At 44.3% G+C, this 12,171-nt stretch overlaps 1 protein-coding gene across 1 annotated transcript in view; it reads right to left on the bottom strand.

The window, feature by feature from the left end:
• Positions 1-9,595: 9,595 nt before the first annotated feature.
• The window catches only part of CSMD1 (CUB and Sushi multiple domains 1), a 1,675,023-nt gene continuing 1,672,447 nt past the window's right edge, over positions 9,596-12,171 (bottom strand). Inside the window, exons 69-70 of the mRNA XM_068971399.1 lie at positions 9,857-9,989; positions 9,596-9,755 (exon numbers count right to left, since the gene is read on the bottom strand). Of these exons, the coding sequence (XP_068827500.1) occupies positions 9,596-9,755; positions 9,857-9,989 (293 nt within the window). The remainder of the gene's footprint in view (positions 9,756-9,856; positions 9,990-12,171) is intronic.

Raw genomic sequence — 12,171 nt, 5'->3', positions numbered from 1 at the left:
TGTCCATTGCCCCGGCTTTGCTTTCTGGCACTTAGGATCCAATATTTCCTGCCACTTTCACAGACTCTGCTTCTGAAATACGAGTGCCTATGTTTGCCCAGTACTGCCCAGGACCTCAAAGCCCTGATGTGGTCCTTGACGATTCGAGCAGCTCTGTGCCTTTTAGCAGGTGCCTTGCCTCCAGGAGTGAACAGAGGCCGACCCCCCCGATGCCCCCAACACTGACCATCACAGCCCTCGACCTCCTGCACCTGCATTAGGCAGATGATGTGAAGGTGCCTCATCAGACTGTCAAGCTACCAGTGCAGGTGAGCAGCTCCTACATGTTCATTGGCCAGTTTTCTCTCCTTCAGTGCCTGAGCCAGCATCTCCTGGGGCCCAGAGCGTGACCTGGACGGTACGTCTCATCTGAACACTTGCTCCACACTGTGGAGAGTATGAAATGCACTTCTGTTTTACTGCTTAGCATTTGGATACTATTTGTTACTCCAGCTGGGTCTAACCTAATCAATGTGCCTTTTTTTTTTTTAAGACACTATCAAATCACTCCTAAAAAGATTGAATTTTCATGCCCCAAAATAGTGTTTCTGAAATCTGAGTAGTTTCTATTGCTCATTAACTTCTCATTACAACCATGAATGGAATGCATCATTATTCCCCGTTTTATACTTGAGAATATTTTTGGTATGTTCCCCAAATCATGAATCTATCATGTGGCCCAGCTGGGATTTAAATCCAAAATCTTCTGATTATAAATACCATTTCTATACCGAAATAGGACACATTTTAGAGAATATGGGGAAATATGATGTAAAGGCAATAATGAGATCAAGTCATAGAGGACACCCAGAATAAGGACGAGAGTACAGAGATGGCCCTGAGTAACACAGACGTGTGTGTATATGTTTGTGTGTACATGAATGTGCACATGCTCACACATATGTCTATAGGAAAATGACAAAACGAGTTACATCATCTGGTGTGTATTGGAGTTAGAAAAGATCAGAGTTGGTAAGACTATTGTAAACTCTGATAGTACTCAAAAACTTAAGTTCTTTCACAAAATGTGAAATATTGACCAAATATAAATATTAATTGAATTGGGAGTTCATATCATGATACAAAAATTGTTTAGAACTGAAAAATTAACAACACTGTTTTTTTAAAGCTTTGTGCAGTTGAACTATCAGAAAGTAAGTAATTATAAATTGCCACTACGTCTCTCTGAGAATCTGTAACTGCCCCATCCGTGATTCTGATGTGTATGTAGACGGATCTTCCATGGTTAGCTGTTTCCAGTAAACCAGATTTTCAGTTGTTATAAGTAAATTTAGTGATTAGAAGGGATTATTTCACTCTCGTTCATTGATTTTCTACATTTTATTTTCCCATTTTTATTCTTAAAACATTATCGCAAAGCCAGTGAAACATTAACATCCATAGTCTGCTGCCCTCCAATAAGACACACAGGACTCTATTCCTGCTTTTTTCGGTCATTTGGTGGCTTTTTAGTTACAGTTGTCACATAAATCAGTTCTAAATTTCACAGTGCCCTTATCTATGTTATGTTGCTATGGGATTTTATAGTAAACATTTTTGGGCTTCCCTTGTGGCTCAGCTGGTAAAGAATCCTCCTTTAATGCAGGAGATCCAAATCTGATTCCTAGGTTGGGAAGATTCCCTGGAGAAGGGATAGGCCGCTCACACCAGTATTCATGGGCTTCCCTGGTGGCTCAGACAGTAAAGAGTCTCCTGCAACGCAAGAGACCTGGATTTGATCCCTGGGTTGGGAAGATCCCCTGAAGGAGGGCATGGCAACTCACTCCAGTATTCTTACCTGTAGAATCCCCATGGACAGAGGATCCTGGCGGGCTACAGTTCATGGGGTCGTATACAGTTGCACATGACTGAGTGACTAAGCACAGCACAGTAAACATTTTTAATGGCTGAATAGTCTTTATGCAGTTTTACTTTCAGTTTTGTGACTTTTTCTGCTCTCAAACATTTGCTTCATTTATTTTTGCCATTTAGTCATTTACAGATATATACGTGTAGCCATCTATTATATTGATATCTATCTAATGTAGAGGCTTCTCGTTTCTTTTCTTACAGATTTATTTCTTTTAGGATTTGGTTTCATTCATAATATTAACAGGTCAGATATATCAACCCCATGAAGATTATTGATGCATACTGTCCAACTGCAACGCATTCCACTGTTGCAGACCCAGAGAGGTGCTGCAGCCTCATCAGCTTTGTGAAGCAGGCTGGTGGTTCTTCCTCATCGAACTAGTTTGTAACAGCCCTTCACTGTATTAACTTGCAGTTATTTTCAATCACAATGTTTTTAAAACAATAAGGTTTTATTTATTTCCCTGGTTAGTAGTTAATGCAGATACATTTCACAAACACTCTGTGAGTTTCTTAATTGGCTAGTTGTAATTTTACAGACATTACCAGCTAAATGTTGCTTGGATATAAATAATGCCTAAAAGCATAAGTATGTATTTGTTTAATTTTTTGAAAAATTTCAGTAGGCATCTGGCTAAAATTGATACAAAACTCTAAAGCACAGGTCTTCTTTTTTTTCTTATTTCAGACTTGCCACTAGAATCTATGACTCAAACACAGCAGTAAGAGAAAGAAAATTCATTTTTCTACCTGTAACTCAAAACAAATATGTAGAAAGCTATGATAACTACTTCTTAAGCTGATATGACAGCTAGAACAACATATGTCTGACTTTTCCATACGTCGTTAAGTTGCTCTCTGCGTAATAAAAACCACATGCCATCATAGCTAACTGTTCAGAGAGGCATTCACTATTAAATGTGCCACTCTTCTTTATGAAAACATCTGCTTGAGTCTTTTAAATACACACACACACACACACATGCATGCATTTCCCCAGAACAAAAAGAAAAGATGATTTCATTTTCCTTCCAAAACCTTATTTATGTATATCCTATCTAGTGGGAGAATGCTACTGAACCAGTGCTACCCTACCCATAAAGAAATTTCTCTAAATTAGTATGTACATGTATTCATAAACTTATTTTTGTCTTTGTCTTTTTGTTTTAAAGCCTCGAATTAACAACAATAACAGAGAGCCAGTGGGGGGCGGGGCTGGAGGGAAGCAGCATGTATAATGAGGTCTACAGTGATGCAGGATTGCTGAGTGAGTGAGCATGGATCCTCATGGCGGGGTCTTAGGGTCTGATTTCTGTTTAAGGGGTAAACACATGGGATCTTTTATTTATTCTCAAAGGATGAAAATGTCTTAAAGCAATTTATTTTTGTTACTGTCAAAACCCACACTGTCACTGGGGACTTCCTGACCCACCCGCAAGGTGATGAGTCCTAATGTTACTGAAGTTTCCATTGTCTATTTTTTCCACTTTCCTTTGCATCCCTGGGTGGCTTGTGGCCAGATTCTGGGCCATGAGATGGGCATGGAAGTTTGTTGAAAGTAGTGGGGGGAAATGGGGAGCTTTGTGAAATTGTTGGCTTTCTTGATACAAATGCCAAGAAAGAGAGATGTGGCTGGTGTCATTTCTTCCTTACCTCAGGCATTTGGATTTCCTTCCTAATATGGCTGTGATGACTAGAACAGTGACAGCCAGTCTTGCATCATGAGGTCAAGGGCAAGCACGTTGAGAGAAACACCTTTTCCTTAGACGAGTCTCTGGTGAACAACAGGAGTCAAGAAACATCACAGAACATGTGAAATGGCAAACCTTGGAGACTCATGTAAGGCAAGTTCCAGGGATGCCCCAAATAGCTAGAGGCGTGCTTCTTTAGGACTAGCAAGCTGAAAACTGCAAGGGGAGCCACTGAGCCTTTAGAGGTGGAATACTGATGTTAATGGGACATTAGTATCATTCATCCAGTAAGGCAGCCAGGGACCCTGGGATTCTAATAACAGAAAAAAATAAAAAAAGTGGAAGTATCAGTCACTCAGTCATGTTTGATTGACTCTTTATGACCCCATGGACTGTCCTGTCCATGTAATTTCCCAGGCAAGAATACTGGAGTAAGTAGTCACTTCCTTCTCCAGGGGATCTTCCTGACCCTGGCATTGAACTTGGGTCTCCTGCATTGCAGGCAGATTGTTTATTGTCTCAACCACCAGGGAAGGCCCTACTAACAGAAGGGCCCCATTAATAGCCACAGCTCCCAAAAAGGCTTCCTCAATAATCTTCCTACCTCTACTGCTCCCAGAGATATTAGGCATCCTTTCCCATGATGTATCACTCTGGGCAGACAGACAAATGCATGTACCAACCACATAGCAACAGTATTTACTGCAACTGTTTACTTGTGTATCTGCCTCTCCTGGACTGGACTTTTCTTAGGAGTCTGGACTCTGCTCTTTTTAAAATCTTGAGCTCTCCAAAGCTAATCTCAATTTTGATATTTAATAAATACTGCATAAACACTTGTCAAATCAGCAGGTATTATGGCCTTCTCAGACACTGAGGGCATCTTCCCTAAAGAATTGTCATGGTAAGCCAGGACAGTTGTCTGGGAGAAGATGTATCAGTGTCCCATGGAGAGCAAACCTTGAATACGTAGTATTTCTTTACATGTATAACTGGCCCAATTTTGGCTTCGTAGCTGTGGTTGACTATCTTGTTTTCTTTTAAATTTCCATTTTAGTGCTGTCTTTAATTTTCCAGAACACACCACATTGAGGAGAGAAATATTAGTTTACCTGGACTTTTAATGACTGCGAACTTCCCTGAGCACTAGAGCAGAAAGACTGACCATGTGTGGGACATCGCTGGACCCAGGCTCTGCTGTTCTCCGGTGAGTGACTCCCCACGAGGAACTACTTGCTCCTCTGGTTACTGTTCCTCAGCAAAGACAGAAGGGAGCTGCCGGGCTGTGGCTCTTCCTGTGTTGGCGATGAAACTGTGCTGGAGGCAGGAGTGGTAGTCTAGCCTTGAGGCTATGTCAGCGCAGCCCTGGAGGAGGCACCTTCTAGATCTGATCAGTGGCCACCGAGTTCCTGGACAGGAGCCGAAGCACAAGTATGAACGTCCTGAACAGAAGAATTTTGGAAGGCTGTGGGGGGCTCCCAGGGTGGAGAGGACAGCCCAGCACCTGGGCCAGGGGTGATGGGGAGAGGGGTGGGGTGGCTGGTTTCCTAGGCTGCTGGGAGACCCCTCATATCAGGCAAAAGTGCCCTAGGCTTGAGTTATGGCCCTCAAGGCTCCAGCTTGCCCCCAGCCCCGGGAGAAAGTTCCTGGCTCAGGGTGGCAGGGGAATTGAGGCTGACACCCCACAGACTGTCATGGAGAAAGTGTTCCCCAGGCTCTGAGCTGGGTTTCAGAAGCAGTGACGTCGAGATGTGAACCTGCCATTCTGGGCACTTTGCCATGGTTGAAACCCCCTGTCGTCCTGTGACAGCGATTCAGCCAAGACCAGGAGACAGTCAGATTTCATCCCATGCTCTCAGGAGCCTCTGCCTGGCACCCACAGCTGCATCGCTGTGTGCTGGGCTCCCAGCTGGTGAGAGTGTGAATCTCACAGGCGTTCACGGAAGGGGCTCCAGTGAGCGTTCAAAGCAAGTGTGCGCCCACGGCTGGTGTTCACTAAACCTCCCGACAGCTCCTGTAGGATCCCCCATGCAGGCCATGTGCCGCAACTCCACCCTCCAGGCAGAGCAGACGGATTTCTCCCCTCCAGGAATGTTAAAGCAAATGGCAAAGAAGAACCTTAAAGCAAGGGAAAACTGGCCTCTAACGTCAGCATCGCTGAGCTGTGTGTACTTGGATAATCTCACTCGTGTCTCTGGATTTCTGCTTGGTCATCTACAGAATCAGTGGATCAGTGGTAGGACCTACTTCGTTAGATGACATTGACTGTCTGTGGGCGGCTGAAGCTGGATCTCCTGTAGGGTAGTCCTTGGCATTTAAAGACATCCACTGGTCCTAGGAGACCTACACCCTAGGCTGGAGGACAAACCTTTGTTACCTGGAATACTTGGGTTGTTTTTTTGTTGTGTAATGACCCAATTCTCAGGAAAATGACTATATCATCTGGTTAACTGCATGACACCCCACCTGACACCAAGGACTCAGAAAGCTTTGTGTCCCCCAGCCCAGAAGTGAGCATGGAGCTGGCTCTGTTGTCACAGGCTCCCGAGGGGGTATTCACTGAGCCTTCTTCATGCATGACCCTTGGAATGTTCCGTGAAATCTGTCTATGTTTTCTTATATGGCATCTTCAGTGTTGTGAAGCCTTACAGAAAGAACTCACACTTTTTTGTTTTAAATCATCAAAGTATAGGCTTGATTTTGGTTTGGAGGGAACTGAAAGCTCTCACTGATTTTAAGTCAAAAACCATTAAGAGGTCTGTCAGCCTCTGTTTCTCTGTATCAGTGCTTTTCATAGATATGCTCTGTATTAACCACAACGGGGATGCTGTCTTGCGAAAGTATTGATTCTTGTTCTAAATACAGTGAACACCCATCACTAATTTTTTTTTGTTCCTTCCCTCCCCTTCCAGTGACTCTCAGGCATCTATTAAAGATAAAATAAATTCACACCAAAAAATAGAAATCTAAAATTAAATATTTAATTAGAACTCTGATTTGCTTTAAAGATAGGTGGCATTGCACAGGCTATATTACACTCTGTATAATTTTTTTTTGACAAAAAAAGATAACTGTTCATTTTAACAGGTCACTTTAATATTAATACATGTGTAATAGGATTGGAACTGAACGTCAGCTAGAGATGGTACATTGTACATTATTGGGGAAATTACAGTTTTGTATTGTAAAAACATTTATTTTTTTAACAATTTACCTACATTAATCAAAAAATTACAGCATATTTAATAATTTTACAAATTCTTCATAAAAAATATATCTCTGTACAAAAAGGTCGTTTGCACCTACTTCATGTCAGCAGCATGTGGCGAGGTGGCGAGACGGGTGGCTGATGGCGATGGTTTCCTGATCATAATGCCAGCGTTCTTTCCCCTTTTTTATAATAGCTTTTTTTTTTTGTGGTTGTTTACAAAATATTTTACAGAAGAAAAAAATTATTGCAGCTAGCCTGAAGAAAGGCAAGATGTGCGGGACAAGCAGCAGTTTGAACAGCTTTGAAGCACAGAACCTGTCCAGGGCTCCCGCCCTCATGGGCTCTGGCTGCTCCCGGAAACAATCCTGCAGCCGGACAGGAGGGCATACTTGCCGACGGCTTGGACCGAACCTCCAGCACCTCGCGGGAATCTGATCAACACTGCACACACCCTGGGAAGAAACTGGGCAGAATTCTCGCACAAGAATTTCATGGGACACTTTTTTTTTTAACAACATGCTCCAAACTGGCAACCGAGGACACTCTGACTTTGCACGCAAAGGAGAATCATGTCTGATCTGATATGTGGTTTCTTGTATGTAGGTATGTCCTGTCGTGTCAGGGTTTTGTAACATCATTGACCAGCAAGCAGGTCAGGGATGTGGAGAGAGACACTGATTCAGACTCTGAAGTCAGCATTTTGCACCTAGTTTGAATGACTCAAACTGCATATGTACACGCTATTATATTTATCTATATGTATGTATATATATACACCTCATATGTATAGTAACCCTGTTCTCCCCTGCACACAAAGACGCGACAGCTTCCTCCTGTCTTCTCTTTACTTCAGCTCCCTGGGTGTGCAAGGAGCCTGCCTCTAACTGACCGCATCTGGCCTAAGGAGAAGAAGCCGTAAGGATTCCAGGCTGCAAAGCCCTCTCGGTCCCACTGCCAGATTGGCCAGGGCGAACTCTGGAGCTCCACGCTGTGGGTGGGTGGGAGAGGCTGGGAGAGGCCGGGACCATGGAGCTTGGCCACACCTCCTGACAGCTGTGCCCTTCAAACAGGCAGCACAACAGTGAGTGCCCCATGGGTAAGAGCGGCTGAAATGTTCAAACTGAAACTTTTGAAAGAATGAGCTATTATCCTGACATTTGTGTTTTTCCTTTTTCACTTTTCAAGCCCTGCATCAAAGCATGCAACAAACACATCAGTCTTAAATCTATGTGCGAACATGTCCTCAAGAACCAAGTTTCTACTGATGCTGCCAAGGATGGACAAAGGGGACCTTCTCAGTAAGTGAAATGCATACTTAAAACTCAGATAATAACATACGCTTTTCCTTAAAAAAAAAAAAAATCAAACAGCTGTAAGTAAAAATAAACACGATCTCTGAGTTTATTATGTAAACATCCTCACGGCTGCATCTTCTGCTTCCTGTCTGGGCTGTTACCACCTGGGGAGTCACACCTACTTTATTTATACTGTGATTCATAATTTACCTGTGAAGAATTTTGAGCTCAAAAAAATCACCGAAGTTTTCGTTCCATCTGGGATTATATAGCATGAAACAGAAGAAATCTATAATAGTAATATCTAAACTGTGTCATCAGGAAAGAAGAGTGGGTGTGACTTTTCCTTGCCTCTAAAGGAACATTTACTACTTCGATCATCCCGAAACTTTTCCACTGCGTCCCAGGAACACACAGTTCTTTAACAAAAAATGAGAGGGATGGCAGCGAAAGAGAGAAATCACAGCAGAGGATGGACGGGAAGACTGTGTGGCGAGCCCAAACCCACAGGTAGGTCATGAGTGACCCAAAATAAATTACTATTCACATCTGTACATGGCACAGAAAGTGCTGCGGACCTCCTGCTATGAAGTAGTGGAATATCGACGGTCATGGGATGGGGACAAGACTAAAGAAAGGATGCGGGAAATAAAAGGCCTCTGTTCTTTCTCCATGAATTCAACACAGCTGTGAAGCTAACAGAAAGCAGTAATAAAATACATCTCTTCGATATTATTTTTCCTTTTAAAACCTGTGCCATATCTGGGGATTTTTTTTTTCTTTTTTCTCACACGCTAACTAAACTGCAGCTGGAATGCTTAGCTTGACAGTATGGCAATGATGCTTATATACAATGGATAGTGTGTAGAAACCCCGTGTAAATAGTTTATTTTTTTTTATCAGAATCTTAGTCATTCATAACACACTAGTGCAAAAAATTGTGCATCAAAAATTCTGCGAGAGAACAGCTGACTGGGAAGTTTGCAGATGGCCCTGGGGCGGCCCCGAGGTGAGCTGCGGGGCCCTCGAAGCTTGCCGGTCTCGGGGAGGACGGCGCAAAGCGTCTGCAGGTGTGTGCGGCTGCCGGAAAGGTATCTTCTTCAGGAGGGCTTTTTTTTTTTTTTTCTTCTTTTTCCAGAATATTCATGGGGATTTAAGAAAAAAAGAAAAAAAAACAATGAACCCATACTGCGGTGCTACCACATGTGGCCCAGAGGCCGTCCGGCGCAGGCTGCACTGAGAGGCAGCTGGGCCACACCAGGCGGGCAGGGCTGCTGGGCAAGGCCGCGCGTCCCAGGGCCGCGCCCTCCTCCGCGCGCCGGGGCCGCAGCAGGGCGGCGGTGGGTCCGTTCTCGGGACGAGGGTCTGTCTGTGGCCCGCATCCCCTGCGTGGCCGGGAGGGGCCAGGCTGGAGGGGAGGGTTTGTGGCACCTGTGGTCCCTGCTGTCCGTCGTCGGAGGTATGGCTATGAGGCGGCCGCCCGCGGGCTACACCACGGTGCACACCGTGTTCAGAGTCGTGTCAAAGCGCACGGCCTTGGCCTCAGTGGGCTTTAAGTTCGTGTCGTACATGGGGTTCTCAAAGGAGGCTTGCCCGTTGCTGTTCTCGTGGCCGGCGTAGCCGTTGTATTGGACCTTGGGTCTCGTCCTAGGGGTGGGAGACAAGAAGGGGGACAGGCCGTCAGGACTGCAGGGCCAGGGCTTGGGGAGCGACGCAGAATCTGTAAACTGATGGCGAGGCTACGGTACCTGTGTTTGTAGAGGTAAAATGCAAACCCTGATAAGATGAGAGCGAAGAACGGAACTAGAATGGCGGCCGCCACAGAGCCACTGCTGGTGCCTTGGTAGTGACTCGAGGAGTCCTGGTCGGAGCTCACGGGGTCTGGAAAAGAAAGGGAGCTTTCACCTGCCGTCAGTGTCCTCCTGCTCACCCAGAGGCAGAGCGACAATCAGTTTTATAAACAAAGGTAGACTCTACAAGATGCAGAAAGTGTTCCCATTCTATTGGGAAGCAGCTGACACTTTTTTGAAAGATTCTAACATCCATCTTAAGGAGTAAGACACAAAAAAACTGGTGTTCCTCATTTACCTTCAACACTGTGACAGTGTCGTGTTTCCAGTGTGAAAACAGCAAAGGGGGCTGTGGTTATATTGACTTTTGCTTATGGCTGTAAATACTCACATTTGTTTAAAGTCTGAGGCATATACAGGGCTGTATCTGTCTATAGATGTGGGTAGCATGTGCTGTTTGCTCCAGCCCCAGGACAAATCACTGGAATTACACAAGAAGTCCAGGTCTCTATAGAGTGGAATTACATTCATGTCTGACTCTTTGTGACCCCATGGACTGTAGCCCATCAGGCTCCTCTATCCATGGAATTTTACAGACCAGAATACTAGAGTGGGCAGCCATTCCCTTCTCCAGGGAAGCTTCCCAAATCAGGGATTGAACCCAGGTCTCTCACACCGCAGGTAGATTCTTTACCATCTGAGCCACCATGGAGACATGTAAATATCTTGATGCAATCTACCTTTATTGGCATAGATTCCAAAATTCATTATGAGTTTAGAAATCATCAAAGAATGCACATCAATGTTATAAAGCAAGTTTCTATAAAATGAGTTCTGTCCATTAGAAGGGAAGGCAAGTATAAACATCTCAGACACCAGGCAGGTGATACGATTATTAACTTGTGTATCTTCACAGTGGAGAGTTCTGCACAGCACTGAGGAAGAAGCAAACACTAAAATTTCAGATCAGAGAACATTTATCAAGGGATTATTGCCAAATAAGTTTATTCTTAAACAATTTACTTATAAAACACAATTTTGAAATGTATTTGGCTTAATTGCATGGAACCACTCAATGCACATGTGTTGTTAATTATGACTGGGGTCATCCGAATATAGTGGAACTGTAAAATGAAGCTGACCTCATTTCAAAGTATATTTCCAGAATTTATGGGATGTTTCCTGTCCCACTTTTTTTTTTTTTACAAAACAAATACAAAGAAGTAATCAAATATTTAAAATAATTAAATAGCCTTTTAAAGATAGTTTCATAAAACCTCAAAAATAATATTGTCATCTCCTTCAGTAGAAGGGCTTCCCAAGGTGACACTAGTGGTACAGAATCCTCCTGCCAATGTAGGAGATGCAGGTTCTATCCCTGGGTGGGGAAGATCCCCTGGAAGCAGGCATGACAACCCACTCCAGTATTCTTGCCTGGAGAATCCCATGGACAGAGGAGCCTGGTGGGCTGTACAGTCCATGGGGTTGCAAAGAGTTGGACATGACTGAGCAACTGAACATTCACACATACCTTCAGTAGATGCAGGATTATGCTACTCACTACCATCTCCAATTCTTATGTAAACATATTTTATCCTGGATGTTGGCACCTTGTAAATCAACCATACCTTTTTGCGATCCTCCTGTATCAGCATGTATGAATCAAAATTTAATTTTTCACTTTCAGGTGCATTCACCAGCTGCCATGCATGGGGGATGTCAGATACTTGTTCTAAATATCAGCACCCAGGAGATGGGCTTGTGAGCAGAGCCAGTGGGATGCTCCCTCCCTGGGCACAGGGTTAGCATGAGTGATGCAGAGACTCGGGGCTGTGTTGGGGCTAGAGCTCTGGGGACAATATCAAGAGCTTCCTGGGGGTGGTGGTGGTTCCAGCTGCAGCCGGGCAGGCCTGTCCAGTCTGGGGGCCGGGTGCAGCAGTAACCCCAGCCACCAGGGGTGGCGCTGTCCAGCCAGGAGAACCAGTGCCGCTTAAAGGGCCCAGCTTCAGAGATTTATTGTGAGAATGAAATGTCAGGACATCTCAGCTACTTAGAACTGTAGCTGCACAGTTTCCCCAGGACCCACATTTACTAGAAAATTGGTTGCATGATGCCTGGGTAGTTGTCTGGCCAGCTTTTCTCTTAAATCTCCAGTTCCTACAGCAGAACCTGGAACATAACAGTTGCTCAGTAAATATTTGAGAAATGAAAAAATAGTGCTGTCTTTGTATTGGTTCAGTATCTGCTGGTTTCCATTAAGTTACCATGGCTCA

This window comes from Capricornis sumatraensis, chromosome 4, assembly GCF_032405125.1.
Source record: "Capricornis sumatraensis isolate serow.1 chromosome 4, serow.2, whole genome shotgun sequence".
Taxonomy (NCBI): Eukaryota; Metazoa; Chordata; class Mammalia; order Artiodactyla; family Bovidae; genus Capricornis; species Capricornis sumatraensis.
This window is presented reverse-complemented; position numbering and strand designations above follow the sequence as displayed.